Source organism: Cyclopterus lumpus, chromosome 24, assembly GCF_009769545.1.
Source record: "Cyclopterus lumpus isolate fCycLum1 chromosome 24, fCycLum1.pri, whole genome shotgun sequence".
NCBI classification, from domain to species: Eukaryota; Metazoa; Chordata; class Actinopteri; order Perciformes; family Cyclopteridae; genus Cyclopterus; species Cyclopterus lumpus.
In genome coordinates, this window is record NC_046989.1 from 13,822,856 (window position 1) to 13,841,092 (window position 18,237).

Genomic DNA, 18,237 nt, shown 5'->3' on the forward strand with positions numbered 1-18,237 from the left:
TCCCGATCTAGGGGCAGAAATGGAATATAATATTAAGTTATTTTTAGCACAGTAGCTCAGAACAGACAAACCAAACATGGCCGTCGTAGTTCTCCGACACGCTTGGCACACGGGTGAAGTTTCAGTTGGTCGGAAGGTGCAACCTTTACGTTCGATGCCATAATAATAAGTATAATTAATAGTATTAATATCGGAACCATCTAATCTTTCATTAGCAGAAGTGGCTGCATTACTTTTTCACAGACAATTTAAGGTCCCCCCTCCCCCCCCCCCCACAAAAAAAGGACACAGCCTGTTCAAATTGTCAACCAGTTTTATTGACTGCTGAACATTCAGTCACTCATTTAATAAAAAAAAAAGAAATCCCTCCTTCAAGTTTCAAGCTTTAAGATCCCATCATAGCACTTAATGACTGGGTCAACAGTGCAAACAAAGAAAAAGAAAAGGAAACGACAGCCAGTCGGCACAATCACTGATATGAACGAGGAGTGGCAGAAAGCAGACTGCCAGTAATGCAGGAAATAAATCAGATATGCCATTGAACAGATCAATTTGTTCTTACTTTGTGGATATCAGTATATATAAAAAAAGGACATTCAATTAAGAACTACTGCAGCGTTGAGATAGCCGTCAGTGACGATACTTTAGCATTCAAGGCATCTTTTTCATCAAAATTCTAATTAGAGGGGAAGAAAAACGTCTGAAATTTGTTCAGAAGACTCGGATATCGTCCCAGGGGAATCACCTACTTAGCCGGTTTCCTCCTTGTGCTTGCATGAGTCATACAAAGAAAACACAGGCTAATCTAGCCTCAATATCAATCAAGTATTTTTGTTTCATAAGGTTGTAAACGTCACATTTCATTCATATTAATCTAATAATCTCCCTTGCAGGAATACGCCATTTTATCTTGAAATACGAAAACAACATTTTCTTAAATAATGTGTGCGCGCTATTTCCCTTAAACGAGTCATTAATTTTGCGTCGCCAGACTCACACTTTTTAAACTAATGAACTTTCACCACAGAGACGACCGAACGATAAACACCTTCGACAACACTTTCAGATTCACTGCCAATTAAATGTCTGAGGATTTGGGAAACCTCTTTCTTCGTGTTTTCGTCCGACCTGGTTGTCAGCTCGACAAGACGGAAATGTGGCCATGCAAAATCAACTGGATATAGATGCACTGATGATTAAAGACATTTGGAGGTGTATGAGATCTTATCTCCCAGAGCGAGAACCAGTAAGGACAGCTCTCACCAGCTTATTAATCCAAAGAATAACCCCAGAGATGTGTGTGAGACACAAATGGCGAAAGGAATGACAGGAAGACGATACCAGTGTGTGGCTTCTACCTCCTCTACGATTCACCCTCAACAAGACCCAACTGTCAGAGAGGTCAGAGAACATTCAGAAGTCTCCGTTCTTTGTATTTACTTGAAAATAAAATGTCTACTTTCCCCACTACTATATGACAACAAGGCTGCCTTTACTTTTTCTTTATTCACTTTGATATGCAACATGTCAGCGAATGCATCTTATTATGCATATTTATAAAGCGTCTCCGCCACAGTACAGAGCTAGATCAGAACATGAAGCTAGGGCTGCAACTTGTTCATTTTCATTACAAATTAATTATTCAAATTGTATAACTCAATCTATAAAATATTCGTTTTCATAAACTTACGAGTCATCAATTCCACAGAAATAAATAATTTATATATATATTTTTTTCTTAACCTGGTCCAAGTTTTTTTGGGCCCAAATGTATTCAATTTATAAAATACAGAAAAATTAGGACAAACAGAACATGTTTGATATTTGTGCTTGATCAGTCACTCAAATAATCAATCTTTCATCTGACTGTTTTCTGTTGATCAAATAATCAACTCACTGAAGACTCTTTTTGAGGACTTTACGTCACAAAAAGAACAAGTGGCTCTCTGAAAAATCTCTAAAAGTCTCTGACTGTTGCGTTGATACTTCAGCAGCCAACCCGTCTCAATACCGACCCTTTAATGGCCGAAGAGAGTTCAATAGACCCGATAAGAGGAAGTGACACTTACTGCAAGTGTCGAGACAACTAAATAAAAAGAGACTGCTTCAAATATCCAGAGGGGAATTCAAAAGGTTTCCAAAATGTCCCGACACTCCTTCTCTGCTGATAGGCTAGGCTAGGCTAGGCTCGACTGTGTGTGTGTGTGTGTGTGTGTGTGTTTTAGGTGTGTGCAGCAGTGATTAAAAAACAAGTTTTAAAGTGCCAATTACTAAACTTGAATATTAAACAAAATTGGTTTTCGATACCAGACAACAAAGTAGCATCCAAGTCAAAGTTCCGGGTAATCTGAAGCTACAGATTTAACCAGGCGGATGCATCATATGATTGTTCATCCTGACGGCTCATGACATTGAGGACTGTGTGCTTTGGGGTTTGCCGATGAAGCAGAGAAAAAGAGAGAGGGGACAGAATCGCTTCTGCATCCCAAACTGTGATACCGTTGTTCTCCGTCATCTTCTCCAAACAGCTGCAGTGTGGAAGGAAGTGTCGCACCAATTCTTTTTCTTTTTTATCGTACTTGAACAAAAGTCTGATTCAATATTGAACTTAATGAACATGGACTAAATGTGTTCTGTGAAGTGAAATTCTAATATAAAACTAATTGAGAACTGGCAAATAAAAATAAAGATCTGCCTGGATGTTGACAGTTGACTGCTGCAGTTGGGTGGCCACATTCTGAAATAAATGTAATAAATATTATCTATTATTGTCTATCCATCGCATGCAAATAATCTTTGGTGTTTTAAAAAATTGGATCAGGTTCACCAAAGTCACATAAGAACCCTTAAGAACCTAAAAACTAACTTACCGATGAGCAACTTCCGGGTTCTAAAGACGTCAAATTACTGTTTTCTTTATCAGGTGAAATGTGTTGTTTTGTTTGTCGCGGTGCTTAAGTATTGGCAAATTATCTTTTCCTAATAATTATAATACTGCTAGCTGAAGTCAAACTTCACGTTTTGTGACAACAAGCATCCAGTAGAGGTGGTGGAAGAATTATAACTTTTATGAACTTAATGATGGCGGAGGATGACAGAGAACGGCAAAATAAGATTCATTGTGGCTTTCCCCAAAACGAAAACAAAAGACTCCTCACAAAGCCTCTTTAAAATAATGTTTAGAATTTGTATCAATATGGCCAAATTCTATCCAATTAAAAATGTAAACAATTACCGGTAAAGCCAAGAGGCTTCTGGAGAACTGGATCCAGTTTGTTTTGGGGGGCAGACGCCGACGGCCCCTTTTTGTTCAGCCCAGTGAAGAAGCATTATTAATTAAGACTCAATAATTAAACCGAATTCTCTCCCGTGTAGAAGTCGCGTTAGGACTTCTTTGGACAGTGCGAAGACGAGTCTGTGTTGAGAACCTCGATCATCGTTCTGGTGGACGGGAAGCTCTCCGCGACAGACGGAAGACTCTGGTACCAACTCGGTAAACTGTTGAGGAAGAAAAGGTGTGACGCAATGAGAGTGGAGCCAAGGAGAGGAACGACAGACCACACGACAAGCGTCTCCATACCTCTTGAGGTTCATCCAGTTCTTTGCCGTTTTACTGAAGCTGTCTGGACTGGGTGTGGTCATGGCCTCAAAGTCCACCAGCTGAAACAATGTTCAACGAATACGGTTTAGAGTATGCAAAGGGGAAAAGCCTCGACAAGCAAATACAAAAATGAAATTCTCTTTTGAACTTGTGTCCTCAAAGCAGCAACATGTCTGCCAGAAGGGTTGAAACATGATAGTTTTCTTGAGGACACTCAACCAGCTTCCTGGCTGGAAAAAAAAAAAGGTTGACCTCTTCATCAGCTGATCAGATTTCTTATTTTCTGCCTTGTGTTTTCAGTTCAGGTCGGACATTAAGTTCCGACTTGTAGTGAATTCCTACTCCCATTCTTTATGTAAAGTTATAATGTTTTTAAAAACATCATATTTATAGACTGATATGACAATGTAAATAATCTGATTCTCAGAGTCTTGTAGTTTATTCGGGACGATTTTGTATTTCCATGATGAAAGCAAAAAAGACGTGTTTAATCTCTCTGCATGCTTTACCTTCACGACCATCATTTAGTCATTAAGACGCCATTCAAATCATTGAATGGCGTCTTAATGACTAAATGACTTAATGCGTTTTAATGACTTGTGATACGTTGTTACTTAGATCAAATTTGATTTGGTCGGATTTATTAAGGGTCTGAATGTTTTATGTCTACCTTTCCTTTCGGGATCCTGCCGATGACCTCTTTCCCACTGGCCATCAGCGCCCCCATCACGACCGAGTAGGCCACCACACTGAGGAAAAGCAGACGAGGGGAGAACGCTGTTACACACGGGCATCAGAACTACTGCATGTAGCACGTTAAAGGTAGAACATGTTGTTCTTCGAGCCTCAATCAAGCTCACGCCCTCAGAAACTGTCCGACAGGTTTCGTCACCAGATGTCTGCGAGACACGCCATGGGGACTTTAAAACAGGTTTGAACGATTACCCAAAATCCAGTTTATCTTTATGTTTCTTTACAAAAGGTCGAATGAATAGGATTTGTCAGTTGCAGTTTGGAAGCATACCCTTCACAGTTGGCCCCTCCTCCCCGGTTAAACGAGAATAACAGTGCTTCGCCGGCGAGTGAAGGCCGATCACAGAATCACTCGTTTGATCTTCACAATATTTGGCCATTTTTCAGCGCAGTGTCTGCCATTTTGGTAGCTTCCCCTTGGGTGCGTGCTCACGATCTGGCACCTGGTCGCTACGTTTCTTTTTAGCAGGTGACGCACAGAAAAGCCCAGAACGGTGCAAAATGAACAGAAAGGCTCAAATACAGGCAGAGGGTCTGCAGATCCAGACGCCATCACACACTTCTAGTGGTCAGGAGTGATGATTGAGAATTTTACTTTACTGTTAACCATTTTATTTTGGGCAAAGAGGATCTCAAAACAATACTAAAAAGGCCATACTCGCACATTAACCTGTCACCGCACAGCTCGGAAGAACACAAATGATTTATGCCCCATGGGCTGTGAACGATGAAACATTTAAGAAATGTAGGAGGGACGTTTTGACCTGAAAATTACCTGGATCCTCTGGAGAGGGGCATGAGGTTGCAGAAGTAATACACCAATGAGAGGATTAGGTTACACACGGCATCTGCATCCTAAAAGGAACAAAAAGTCATCAGAGTCAACTGTCATGTCATAAACTGGCCCGGAGCAAGAGTACCGACATGTCCTGGATTCATTTTGGTCCAGGAATCGGTTTCTTAATTAGTTGTTACAACAATTGGGACATTGTTGTTGTAAGTCAGCAAGAAGGGAAACTGAGCTCAGGTTGAAGTCAGAATGCTGCTTTAACTTTCATAGTTTGATCCTCTTTGCCTGAAGTCTAAAAGCCTGTTTTTTTACTGTCTGAACGTCATCCACGGCAGCCAGCTGGAGAACACATTCTGCTTTAATTCCATGAAGTGATCGATTTGTCAAATGAATAATATTCTCCATTCCAATTTGTAGAGAGAGAGAGAGAGAGAGGAAGAGAGAGAGAGAGGGCAAACTGAGTAACTGCTGTGCTGACTGACGGCAATGAAATTAAATATTTAACGTTAAAGCTTTAAAACAGTCGGCTGCCGAGACCAGTTTCCTTCTCCTGCTTCAATAAACCATGCAGCAGAATTGAAAGTGTACCCAAATGAAATATATGTAGATACAACTGCAACACGAGCTGCCACCAATTATTTTTTTTCTCCATTTATTATTCTTAAAATGCCATTAAATATTTGAAATAGGTTTGGCGGTTAACTACATACTGGTATAGTTCCGCCTCCACCTCAACACTGCCGAGGGGAACGGACGCTTGTTTGCAGCATTGAAAACAAAATCCTAGTAACTCTGGATAATCTGCAGACCAACTGTTTTCATTGGGAACTGCTGTTTTCTACTCTAGACGATATTTAAAACTGTCAAAAAGAATGTAAAGCTTCAAGTCATGTCACAAATCACTGTATTGAACATGATTGTGCTTCCTATTACATATGGAATGACAAAGTCATGCTCCCAGTTGACTGCAGAAACAGATCTTACCCCTAGTTCAGTGGACAGCATTAATGTCTTCCCCTTGGCGGTGAGGTCTTTGTAGATGGACTCTATCTCTGACTGGTACTGCTGCGTCCGCTCCTCTGTGGTCTGAGTCTCTACTGAGAACAACATGTTGCCCACCCTACGACACAGAAAACACTTCACCAGTGGGGATTGGTAATCCCTTAAATCTCCTTCCGCCGTCATAGATCAAACTAACTGTTCAAACAAAGAGTTCATGCCACATTTACATATTTTAATGCACACATAACAAAAATATATAAACACCACACTTTGGTCTTCACTCCCATTTTTCACTAGTTTGGTCAAAAGAAAATATAGAAATAAATAGAAAGACTTTTTCTATGCAAATAAAAGACTTTTTCCTCAGAAATGTGTTAAATCCATTTATATGGTGGCCTTCACCTTTGCTAAAATAATCCAGCCACATGACATGTTTGGCATATCAAGATGCTGATAAAATGCCTCAGGATGGTCCCAATAAAAAGGTCAGTCTAAAATGCGCAATTATATCTTGAAAAGGGCCATTTATTAGGCACTGAACTATGGATTTCACATGACTAGGGTGAAAGATATGCTTTTTTGATCCCCCAGGATTTATCCGTTAAGAGAAGGAGTGCAGACCGTCGTTTCATCGTACCTGTCTCCAGTGATCGTGATGGTGAAACCATCGTACTCTTTCCCAGGATCCTTCACGCTCGGCACCTTGGAGTTGACCGTGAAGCCATCTCTGGTTTTACTATTGAACTGCTTCAGGAAATAAAAAAAACACACACAAACACCCGTTGTGGGTTTTCACTACTGAACGGATACAGGACAATAAAACAAACCAAAACAAAATATTGTGCCACTGCAGAGGTCTCCCACCACAATCTCAACTCAAGATCCACTGACATATTCCCACAGCAACGTATCATGTCTGCTGATGAGGACGGTGCGGAACGATCGAAAAATAAGTAAGTGGACCTTGAGTTGAGTGTGTGATATCTAAACTTGAATCCAGTTCATTTGGACCTGCACACATCCTGATCTCCATTTACTTCTCTCTCCATGAATCATCCAGATTTCCATCCTTACCTTCATTATAGGAAGCAGGTCTTCTACTTTATTCACATTTTCAAGAGCTTGACGGACCTCTAAGAGTCCTCTGGGGTTGTACGCTCTGAGACGCAAAACAGGAACTTGTCAATTAAAGAAGCAGCAAGATAACAGAAGAGCGAGGACACTGATGAAGAATAAACATTCATTTACATATTTTCAATAGACACGTCCTCAACACTCTCATGCAAAATGAATAAACCCAGGGGAAACCAATAATTCTGCCTCGTAGGCGGCGTACAGTAGGCGAGCATGTTGACAAAACTGCAGTCAAATAATTTAGCCGAGACATGCTGATGCTAGCCACGGTTCTTTGATTCAATGGATGGAAAAACGATGAAGAGAAAGGAAACAACAGAGCTGAATTGCAGCAACTCAGGCAGTGCAGAATATTCAGAAAAGTGTTTTTAAGTCACAGAAGATAGAAACTGAATGAAGTTTTGGAGTAATTTACCCGTGGTACACCAGTATTCTGTCTTTGATAAAGTCGAGGATGTTGTCAAAGTACGCCAGGTACCTGATGTTGATAATCTGTCCCCTGAAGCAAGAAAAGAAAAAAAGGAATTCGACATACCGTCAAAAGAAAAAGCTGTTTATGTATGAAGGAATTCTTTTGGTGAGTTTGTCAGAGTCAAGGCTGCTGGGAATTCAAAACTGAAGGAACTGGGTTACAAGGAACACGACGAAGCAAAGCCACGTTGAAATTACATTTGCTCGGGGGACTCATGAGAGCGTGCGACGTTACCTGATAAGATTTATGTGATTGTTGAAGCCTCGACTGAGGCTCCTGGCAGGCATCTGGTCCAACCACAGAACTGGCTGGTCTGGATCCGCGATCCTACGAGCACAGGAAAAGCTCAGTTAGTCTCTCAACACTGAAATCCAATCAGCTGAGGACCAACGATTCTTTGGTGGAAAGTGTCAGGAGGACAGAACGGTTTAGCCGACTCAGTGTCTGTATTTGGTTTGTTTAATTTCATGCTATAAGCAAAGAATTTAGGTCAACACAAGTGATCGAAATATAGCAGTTTAAAGAGATTTTAGTGGCCGACTTCTGAGCTTTAAGACAACATTTCTGATAAATGTGAGCTTCAGTCTGGATTTCTTTTGTTATGCAAGATGAATTGGTCGCTATATATATATATATATATATATATATATATATATATATATATATAACATTTTTATTTTATTTTATTTATTTAGCTTTATTCATGTGTGTTTTAGGGTTATTTCCAGATTCCTGATTAGGATTTCAAAGTTCTTCTCGCTGCTCTCATCACGCAAAACCAAACAGTTGGATGCTTTTAGACTCACTAAACACTAAATCCACTTTTTGAGTTAATACATTGTTTCTACAGTCACTGTATTATACCATCAATTGATCCTGTGCTAAAGAGTTTATTACCAAAGAAGAAATAGGCAAAACATCTCTAACATTGCCTTTGCATTACATCACGTGCACACCCCCATCCCCGATATATACATCTAGGTTTGAATTATTTATTGTTTTATATTCGTGAAACACCTCCTCACCTCCTCCATTTGACAGCTATATCGAACATGTCCCTCCACTGCATTTGCCTGGTCTTGCCGTTGACTCGCACTTTGGAGTTGCTCCATGTTCGATGCATGGCCTGCATCACCTCCAGGGTTGCTAAACCCATGGCTGAAAAGGTACAAACAACCCGTCACTCTTTTTTTCTTTTTTTACTGCTGCCGTTAATACTTAAAATATCGTCATGAACCACAGCACCCATCAGCGGTACCTCTGTGTATTCTCCTGTTGGGTAAGAAGCCAGGAGTGTCGTACTGCATTAGCGCCCCCAGGTGGTCGGCTGAGCAGATCAGCTTTTGAACTTCACTGCTGTAGCTGTCGAAGTTCTGCGGCAGCACGTCCCTGCAAACCACAAACACAGGAAGATGTGGAGGATGAACTTAGTCAAAGCTTTCATGAAGCATGGAGGTTTTGTTGAAAATGTTTTCATGCCTTCTAAAAAAAGATGTCAGGTGTTAGCTTTCAACCATAAAACACTGTTTTCCTCAGCTCTGAGTTTGTTCCAAAATGCGGCTTTGAGAATATATATATATATATATATATATATATATATATATATATATATATATATTTATTAACGTCAAATGAAACCAAGAACATTTATGAATCTTCTCCAGTAGATATTCTTAAATCAAAGCCCATTCACATCTATAACAATAACCTTTGTTTAGGTCAATGTTATTGCTCCAGGTGTGAATCGTCTGTAACCCATCACACCTACTTGATATGGGGCTGTAGGCCGGGCTGTTCTTCATAGTCTTCTATTAGAAAAGGCAGGTTCTTGGCCCAGTGGTTCTTGAAGTTCCCAGGTAAGTCCTGGTCCACGTTGTACTCGGCTACTAGGATGTCAAGGTGGGAGTGCAGGTAGCGAGAGTACTCTGGTAGGAACACACGGTGGGGCAAAGCAGAATATGAGACATAATATCAAAATGGCCTGTACTGAGGTATTTCAGAAATGGAAGTTTTAGCTAAGCCGTTGCCGTCATTACCTTTATTAAGTATAATTCATTACTTTAGAAATTCAAACAAACTCCTGCATCAAAAAGGTACTAAAAACAAATCCGAACCTGCCAGCCAATTAAAACTAAGAATTTTAAGGGGCTGTGGTGAAACTGTGATGAAATAAAATAGTTCAAACTGAGTTTTTCAGTTGTGTGAATGAAGGAGGTGCAACAAAACTTATGACTGTGTCTATTATGGTATCTTGTGTTTGCATGCAGTGACACCGACCTCTGAGGTATTTAACTTTGAGGTATTCGGAGCTGGCCTTCTGCCCCAGCAGAGGGTCGTTCAACATGACTTTAGTCTGAGCTTTGATGCCCTCGTAGAACTGTCCCATCGCCACGTGACTCAGCCCCTTCATGTACTGACACACCTCGTTGTAGGGCTCCAACTGAAGACATCTCTGGAGGACCAACAGGAGAAGAGAAAATCAAAGAAACCAAAAAGACTGTAAGGAGGTTTGGACTGATGAAGTTTGCTGGACATATATGCCATGTACAGTTTAAGGTCGATGCATTTGTGGATGCTGTAATTTGTTTGTGTCACTCACTCCCTCAGGGTATAAAAGACAATTAAATCTGTTGTTGGAATGAGGACGAATATGTTGTACCATACAATCCTTCCAGAGGAATGGAAGCTACTTGAATTCAACTGTGGACTTCCCCCACCTTGAAGTTGCCTATGGCTTCCTGCAGCGAACCGTGGTGGTACAGCATCATGCCTCGAAGCTGGAGAGACTGGATGTGGTTCTGGTTCAACATGAGGGCTTTCTGGAAGCTCTCCATCGCAGACTCAAAATCCCCCAGCTCTCTGGAAAGAGGAAAAAGAGATACCAGGAGAGCAACAGTGCACATGTTGTTAGTGAGACGGGGGGAGAAAGGTGGGTACTCTCAATTTTTTTAAATACAAAAAGAACATATTGTGTTTGTATGTTGGGTAAAAATGGTAACATTGTAAAAAGTGACCAGTGAATAACCAATATGGCTGTACCTGTAGGCCTGTCCAAGGCTCTTATAGGCATCTATGAAGTCAGACTTCAACTTCAGTGCCTCTTTGAATGTCTCTATGGCTTCCTGACGACAGAAATTCCAACAACTTTTCAGAGTGACAACACAAGAGGAACTTGCACGGCATGGAGATTGACCTGCACAATCTTTCCATATAGCAGTTATAAAAGGATGTTTGATGATCTGCAGCAGATTCCACTATCACAAAGCAGCACTTCTTATGTCCAACTCTCCTACAAGTCCATCACACTACTCTTTATGATGATGAGAGTATCCGTATCGGAGTATGAAATGTACAACTGGCTTCATTGCTAGGTATATTCAGAGTGTTGTTATTGCTTGTAGTCGACTGTCGGCTGCCTGTAGGTAATGTACAGGGTTTTTAAAAAAGGCAGAAGTGGAGACCTCTTGAATTTGAACCTCTCCTCCTTTCTGATCTACAGCCTCAACAACAAGCAGATACAGGAAACTCTGGTGTGAAGCACGGCATCCTCTTCCTGCTGAGAGGTCTGCTCAAAGAAACTCTGTGTGATGTGGTAACCTCCGAGAACTTGGCTAAACCAAAGAAATAAAAATGCAACCCCCTCCCGGAGCAGGATACTCCGTCTACTTTGCAGCTGCTCATCGGTGATTAAAATGAGTATACCATTTGAAAATAGTAAGATGTAACATTTGCATGCCACACCAGGAGCTTCAATCGGGTGTATGTCAATTTCTTTATCTCATTTAAACTTTTCCCTTTATTTCTGCTTGGTGCAAACATAATATCGATAAGACTCAATTCCACCGTCACATAACTAACATTTTCTAAAAGAAGTGGTTTGGTTTAAAGAGATTTCCCCCTGAGATCTGTGTCTCAAGGCACCCAAAAATAGTATGTTGTGTTTTGAGCAGCAGTTTTCAGGAAACAAAGGCCTCTTGTCATGTTGACAACTCACAGGAAGCTTCCAGTGATTGACAGTGAAGATGGATAGAAAGCATAAATGTGGACAGATTATTGACTACAATCCCTCAAAACAAGTTTTTAAAAGCACTAGATGGGAGGTTTGTGCTACCAATGCTATTTCAAAAGTTTGGTTTTCATCAATTTCTTAAGAATCAAAACATACCCAACCAAAGATGTCGGCTTAAAAAAGAAAAAAGGAGACAGTGAGCAACTTACCTTGAGCATTCCTCTGTGGAAGAAGGTGAGGCCTTTATACAGCATGGCGATGGGCTGATTCTTCTTCAGCTCTAAAGACTGCTGGAAATCTTCCATAGCTGCCACATAGTCCTGGTGGGAAGGCAAAGCACCAGGTGAGTGAATGGAAGCATAGAGAGAGAGAGAGAGCGAGAGAGAGAGAGAGAGAGAGAGAGAGACACAGACACACAGACACGATGATCAAACCTCTGAAATGAAGAGCAGCGTTCCTCTGTGCCTGTAGAGACGGGCTGAGGGCTGCAGCTGGATGGCTTTGGTCAGATCACCCAGAGCCTCACTGATACGGCCCAGAGGAGACAGGATCTGAAGATGCATGAGCACAATGAAAATGAAAAGCTTAAGTCCTCGCACATCCTTTAAAGTGAAACACACAGACTTACAGATGGAAAAATAAATCCACTATTTATGGTTGATATTCTCTTGTGCTGGATTTCCTCTTGGAGAGAAAGGACTACTCAGATTAAAGTAAACAAACCGAATATTATTTATTTATTATTTGTAAATAACAGGAATATTCTTGAAGAATAGGAGTTAAGGAAAACGTGTAACTTGGCCTTCATGTTACAGAGTTGTGAAATTGTTCCAACGCGTCGCTCATAATGAGTTTCATAGAATGTAACTAAATGACATGAAGTGACGTTCGGTCTAAATCAGGATGAAGACTCAGGATTGTGGAACTACTTCTGAGTGACTTGCATGTCAGTCTGCTTACACCAGAGATGCATTCAAGTGGCTTACAGCTCACAAAGAGGAAACAGACTTTTTTTCTTCGAACACTCTGGTGAAATATAAACTCACGTGACTTTGCGCTTGTATGTCTGAATATTTAAGTGCCATCCAGATCTAAACGACGTACGGTCTTTGACACCTGAATATTAACAACTTTTTGACAATCTTTTTTTTTTTACGTTTCCTGCGCTCGCAATTAAAGCGACACCAACACATTACACAACTTGTAAGGTTTCCCCAATTTAAAAACAGCACAGATTAGCCAAACTGTCATTGAACATCTCGCACGCCATCTAATCTAGAAGCCGGCGACGCTTCGACGAGCAGACGTCTCGACATGAAATGTATCAGATGCGGTGAAGATTAACGATCAGTTCCAACTTATGAACAGTACAGATAGTAGCATAATGTAAATTAATGCAGCCAAACGATTTCCATTGTTGCCAAGAGGTCGGGGCACTTGAAATCTCCTGTAAACTTCTTTTTAAAAAGGAGCTTCAGAGGCCGTGCACCACAATAAAAGAGTTACTCCCTCCTTTTAACAGCTTCTCTGTACCTCTGCTCTCTGTTCGTAGACCTCTGGCCAGTTAGGCTCCAGGGTGATGACTCTGTTGAGCTCGTACAACGCCAAGTCAGCATTCTTTATGTCCTGGCGCGGGAGACACAGTGGAGGGGAGGCCGTTACATTTTGTAGACACAAACCGTAATGTATAGTGATCAAAAGCCACCAACAAGAAGAAGAACCCAAAAACTGCTGTGTGGCCGTTTTCTCTTGAGGGCACACTCTCATACCCGCAGAGTCCTGGCAGATTGGATTTGCATTCATTAAATGAGACACTGAGTCATTCTGCGTTTACCTGAAACTGCTGCTGTCAACAGAATCCAGGATGAATGAGAAAATGCAAACAGACAATCCCCCCCCAAGAAGAGGAGTAGACCAATGAAACTCAACTCAGGGTTTGGTTCAGCACTGTGTCACTTGTAATGTAAAGTCATCTGCTATGAATTATCTGATTACCCGTGACTACAGCGCAGTACTGAATGTTGTAAGCAAGTTAATAGAATTTCTTTCTATTGCCCATTTCAATATGTGCAGTGAAATTAAAGCACCGCAAACTACAACAATAAAACCACAAACGTCGAGAGGCAGAATACATGACACAAACAAATAAAGGAAGCTGGTATGCTGTCACTCACCTGGAGACTTTTCTTCCCATAAGCTATCCCTCTCCCATAGATGGCACTGACCAGCTCTGGGTCGCCCTTTAATCAAAGTCAAAACACGTCTTTATATAAACATGAATATTCAGCAAAACGAAAAGGACGGTGTGTTTTGATTCTGGGTTGGAGGGATGTAGAAGGTGACAACATAGCCTAAGTGACGCAATATTAAAATGTGATGCATTTGAGAGGGAACATCTGCTCCTCCAGTTGCGAACACACCTGTAATAAGAGTGAGAAGTGTTTGATGGCTTCGTCATAAAGGCCGTTGCCTATCAGAACGTAGCCTATAGCTGCAACGACAAAGCAAATGATGAATAACTGGGAGAACGTGGCAAACACATATAAAATCCATTCAGCGTGAAGGACGTTTGTATTCTGGAACGTGCAAACTTACCGAGTTCTTCGTTTGTGTTGGGGTTATCTACAGGAAAGGGGATTTTTTTCTGTTCTATAAACAACTTGGCCTGGTTCTGTGTGAGATAGAGACAAGATAAAAAAACAAAAAACAATAACTGATACACTACAATACAATACACAATATGTTCAGGTGAAAAGAGAGACACACATCGAGAGACAGCGCTGACACGCAAAGATGAGAAAGGAGTCTCAAAGGTGGACAAAATAAAAAGTTTCAGAATCGAGTCACATATAATAACTATATTTAATATATGTGTAGATATAGAAAAATGCAGTAAAACCTTTGTTTTGTCAAGTTAAAAATAGGTTTAACGAGCGCTCCGGCATCTCTCAAGGTTACACGGAGCAATTAAGCCCCCCAGAGATCAGAGAATGAGAATCAGAGGTCGTTTCCTACCGCTGAGCCAAATTCTCGTGAAGCAATAAATATTCTGTGTGTGCATCAAAGGACTATTTTCCTTCCTCTTTCTCGCAGTCTCACTTTGTATTCACGGTGTCATCCCAAGAGCATAACATAGACCATTACAGGATGCAAATTTGACAGCATGCAAATGTTGCTGTGGCAGCATTTTACGTTTCAAAAACAGCAACAATACAACTGACAAGAAAACTGTGCCATATACCACCAGAGAGCCCTACATTTACAGTGCCAGTAGCAACTTCATCAGAAACTATAAACTCTCTTACTGGCACAAGGTCAAAAGCTAGTCGCCTCGCTTCTTAACTGTAAATCGGTCACAATACAGGCTTGAGAGTCATTTAGGAACTACTGAACCTGCACAACATGCCTTTAGACCTCCTTGAAAATGGTAAACCGATTTGGATGAACTTATTTCTGGGCAAACCGAGGCATGACACCGCTCTGAACTTGTAGTTGGAGGTGCACTCAGTGTGTGGTTAGTACATTCTGACATCACTGTTGGGTGTCATTACACGTACATCAACCACTGGAAACTATAAACCAGAGGAGGTTACTGATTCTCTTCAGCTTGGTAATAAATCCCCATGCTTATTTAATTTCTTCGATATAAGTAGTTAGTATATCTGTACGTTTTCTCTCGGAAATGAAGAGACTCTGTCATAACCGTCTATCATTTTGGCTCAACGGGTCAGAATGTCAAACCAAGACTCGAGGAATCCGTACCAAATTAAAGCATGAGCACAGCAGAATGTTTCATCAATGAATTGGAGTAAAACCAACCAATAATAGAGAACAGGGTTTGTCACTTGATTCAAGAATGAAGGCCTGGAGAGCTTGTCACGCAGACATTTTGCATAGAGAGAGAGAGAGAGAGAGAGAGAGAGACAGAGACAGAGAGACAGAGAGACAGAGAGAGAGAGAGACAGAGAGACAGAGAGAGAGAGAGACAGAGAGAGAGAGAGACAGAGAGACAGAGAGAGAGAGAGACAGAGAGAGAGAGAGAGATCTCACCAGGATCTTCTCTGCGTTAAGTGAGAAGACCGACTCGCAGGGTGGGTTGCTTCCCTCCTCACAGTCTGGGTCTTCCAACTGTAAAATGGAGGACTCTGAAAAGACAAACGTTATTCACATTTTATCACACTTGACATATAATACAACAATGACTATTTGAATGCATTGTATGTATTTAAAGGAAATGTCTTCACTTAAAATGACTAATAAACTCATCCTGCCAAAGCATTAGTCTTTCAAGTGACATGTATTTATATCAAGCAGACTTGACCTCTCTCACCGTGGCATGTCAGCCACGTGGTGTGAAAACCCACACACCTGAATCCATTAAAATGTTGGAACATCAAAGCTGAAGTTAAGAAGTGCATCACTTATTCTTATATTTTTGGGGGGATTTACGGCAAAGCACTTGCAACAATCCAAGGTGTGTAGATATGTATGTCCAGTGGGTATTTCATGGCCACCACTGCCCACACAGTGAACACCACGGCTCTCTTTAGATCTGATCACAGTTAATGTGCAGTAATAATCATTTAAAGCATGGACAGGAACTAGTTTGTTAAAACTCCATTGCATAACCACGCAAAGATAACATCACTTTGATTGTAATACGAGCTAAACTGAGCATGCTGATTGTCCAGGAGGCAGGAAAGACGCATCCCAAGAGAAAAGGGTTACACTTAGGCTAAAACATGCAAGAAGCCGAGAACGTTTGCTATTGTGCATTAAAATATCTATTAGAAATCACTCAGAATATCTCTTCAGTTCCGCACACGCACAATGAGCCAAGCAGCAGTAATCTCAACTCATTCAACCGGTTAATTTCTCTTCGTCCTCCCTTCCTTCCCTCTAAAGCAGTGGTTCTCAAATGGGGGCACGTGAAGGCACTGCAGGAGGTATGTGAGATTTATTAAATGTAGATTTAAAATGAACATCCAAAATAGTTATTTAATAAGTATTCAATAAAATATAAGTGTAGGTTCATAAACGGAATATTAAATCAGACACTGATGGCACAGTGGATTACATCATGTGTTCTACCAAAAATGCTTTGCACTGGTCAGGGTCACTTGGCTGAAACACACATTTCACAAGAGGCACATCACTGAAAAAGGGTTGAGAGCCACTGCTCGAATGGACTCAAACACTCTCCCCCAGAACTCATCTTTCCACATCTATAAATGGCCCGATCCACAACTACAGTGCAACTTTACAGTGTAATTGGCACCATGTACACTTCACACATATTTGTAGGTTACAGTAAATGACCCCACTTTTTATTGAACATTATGAGTATTGATGGTTGCTTGTCTCTCTCTCTCTCTCTCTCTCTCTCTCTCCAACTATCTAACTATCAATTGGGAACAGTGTGTCCTAAAAGCTGATTTTGTATAACAAGTTGCGACATTAGGCAGATGGACAGAATCCACTAGCCTCATCAGTTGTGCTCCGTTGTGTGATTTCGCCGCGCAGCGAGGCGACGACACCGACGCGCTGCATCTTTCTGAATGGAGCCTCGCGTTTACCTCTTTGGGGTGAGCTCGAACATGCAGTTTCTAAGTGAGTTTTTGTTGAGTTTCCTCACTGTTATGAACACGCCGATAGACTCTCCCTCCTGTGTCACAACTCCCTTTTTCTTTTATCCTCGGGTCTCAAATCCCATTTAACCTCTACGGCTGTAAGAACACGAGCTTATCTCCACCATCTCCCCCGGGCTGTCACTGCTTGTGGTCGCGAGCTCATCTGAACGTTAGCCGACGTACGGTTAAGCTAGCCGGGTTCACCGCACAGTGACAGTTGGAGCGGGGAAGACGTGGCAAAGTAACACCGAAAAAGGAGAGACTTTTACCGCAGTCAGCCGCGTACTCTTCCCACTCGGACAGCGAGCTGCATCCCTGCTTGTGGAGCTCATTGTTGAACAAAGTGAGGGTGGAGAAATACTCGGAGGAGGAGATTGTCTGGCTCAGGTACAGTAGTGAGAGCGCGACCACAACAACAGACCGGCTGGCAGGGGCCATGTTGTGTTACATGTGTGACGCCAGAGAGAGAGCGGAAGCTGCTGCAGTTCGATCAAGAGCGAACGGACCACGCCCCCTCATCACGCGCGAGAGTCTCCGGGAGGCGAAGAAGAAGAAAACCGGAGCCGGAGAAGCCGTTTAAACGACATTTCCCAACATGCTCTGCGGCTGTCAAACCGGTGGTCCTTGTTAGAGCCATCATGTACAGAACGGAACAAAAATAAAACCGTTATGACTTTTAGATTAAAGTCTACATTCAGTATAAATGCAATAACTGCTGATGAGATAAGTAAGCGTTTAGTGATCTACATATAATAATAATATAATATACGAAAATTACAAGAAAAACAGCCACTAACAAATTGGAATGAGCGCCCAATGTAAACTGAGTCCTTTGTTTTTGTTGTT

General features: G+C 41.4%; 1 protein-coding gene across 2 annotated transcripts; it reads right to left on the reverse strand.

The window, feature by feature from the left end:
• Positions 1 to 295: 295 nt before the first annotated feature.
• On the reverse strand, positions 296 to 18,002 carry ttc13 (tetratricopeptide repeat domain 13). Of its 2 annotated transcripts, none has more exons than XM_034527108.1 (23): positions 17,661 to 18,002; positions 15,812 to 15,906; positions 14,357 to 14,432; positions 14,182 to 14,252; positions 13,936 to 14,001; positions 13,295 to 13,387; positions 12,196 to 12,312; positions 11,971 to 12,081; positions 10,792 to 10,874; positions 10,470 to 10,611; positions 10,030 to 10,204; positions 9,521 to 9,677; positions 9,011 to 9,141; positions 8,778 to 8,910; positions 7,987 to 8,079; positions 7,696 to 7,779; positions 7,221 to 7,305; positions 6,784 to 6,893; positions 6,129 to 6,264; positions 5,130 to 5,209; positions 4,272 to 4,350; positions 3,581 to 3,660; positions 296 to 3,498 (listed from the first exon to the last, which is right to left on the reverse strand). In XM_034527108.1, exons 1-23 carry the CDS (start codon positions 17,827 to 17,829, stop codon positions 3,384 to 3,386), a joined length of 2,481 nt encoding a protein of 826 aa, XP_034382999.1. In that variant the 5' UTR covers positions 17,830 to 18,002; the 3' UTR covers positions 296 to 3,383. The 2 variants fall into 2 exon arrangements, with proteins under 2 accessions (XP_034382999.1, XP_034383000.1); XM_034527109.1 differs by having other exon boundaries at positions 6,784 to 6,890; positions 17,661 to 17,849.
• Positions 18,003 to 18,237: the final 235 nt, after the last annotated feature.

Bases quoted from the DNA above. Each gene is read 5' to 3' on its own strand.
- ttc13 (XM_034527108.1), bottom strand. From the start codon at position 17,829: ATGGCCCCTGCCAGCCGGTCTGTTGTTGTGGTCGCGCTCTCACTACTG. The intron at 13,388-13,935 runs GTGAGTGACAGC...CTCCCGCGCCAG, and splicing joins ATGGGAAGAAAAGTCTCCAG to GACATAAAGAATGCTGACTT. The intron at 10,612-10,791 runs GTACAGCCATAT...TCCTCTTTCCAG, and splicing joins AGCCTTGGACAGGCCTACAG to AGAGCTGGGGGATTTTGAGT.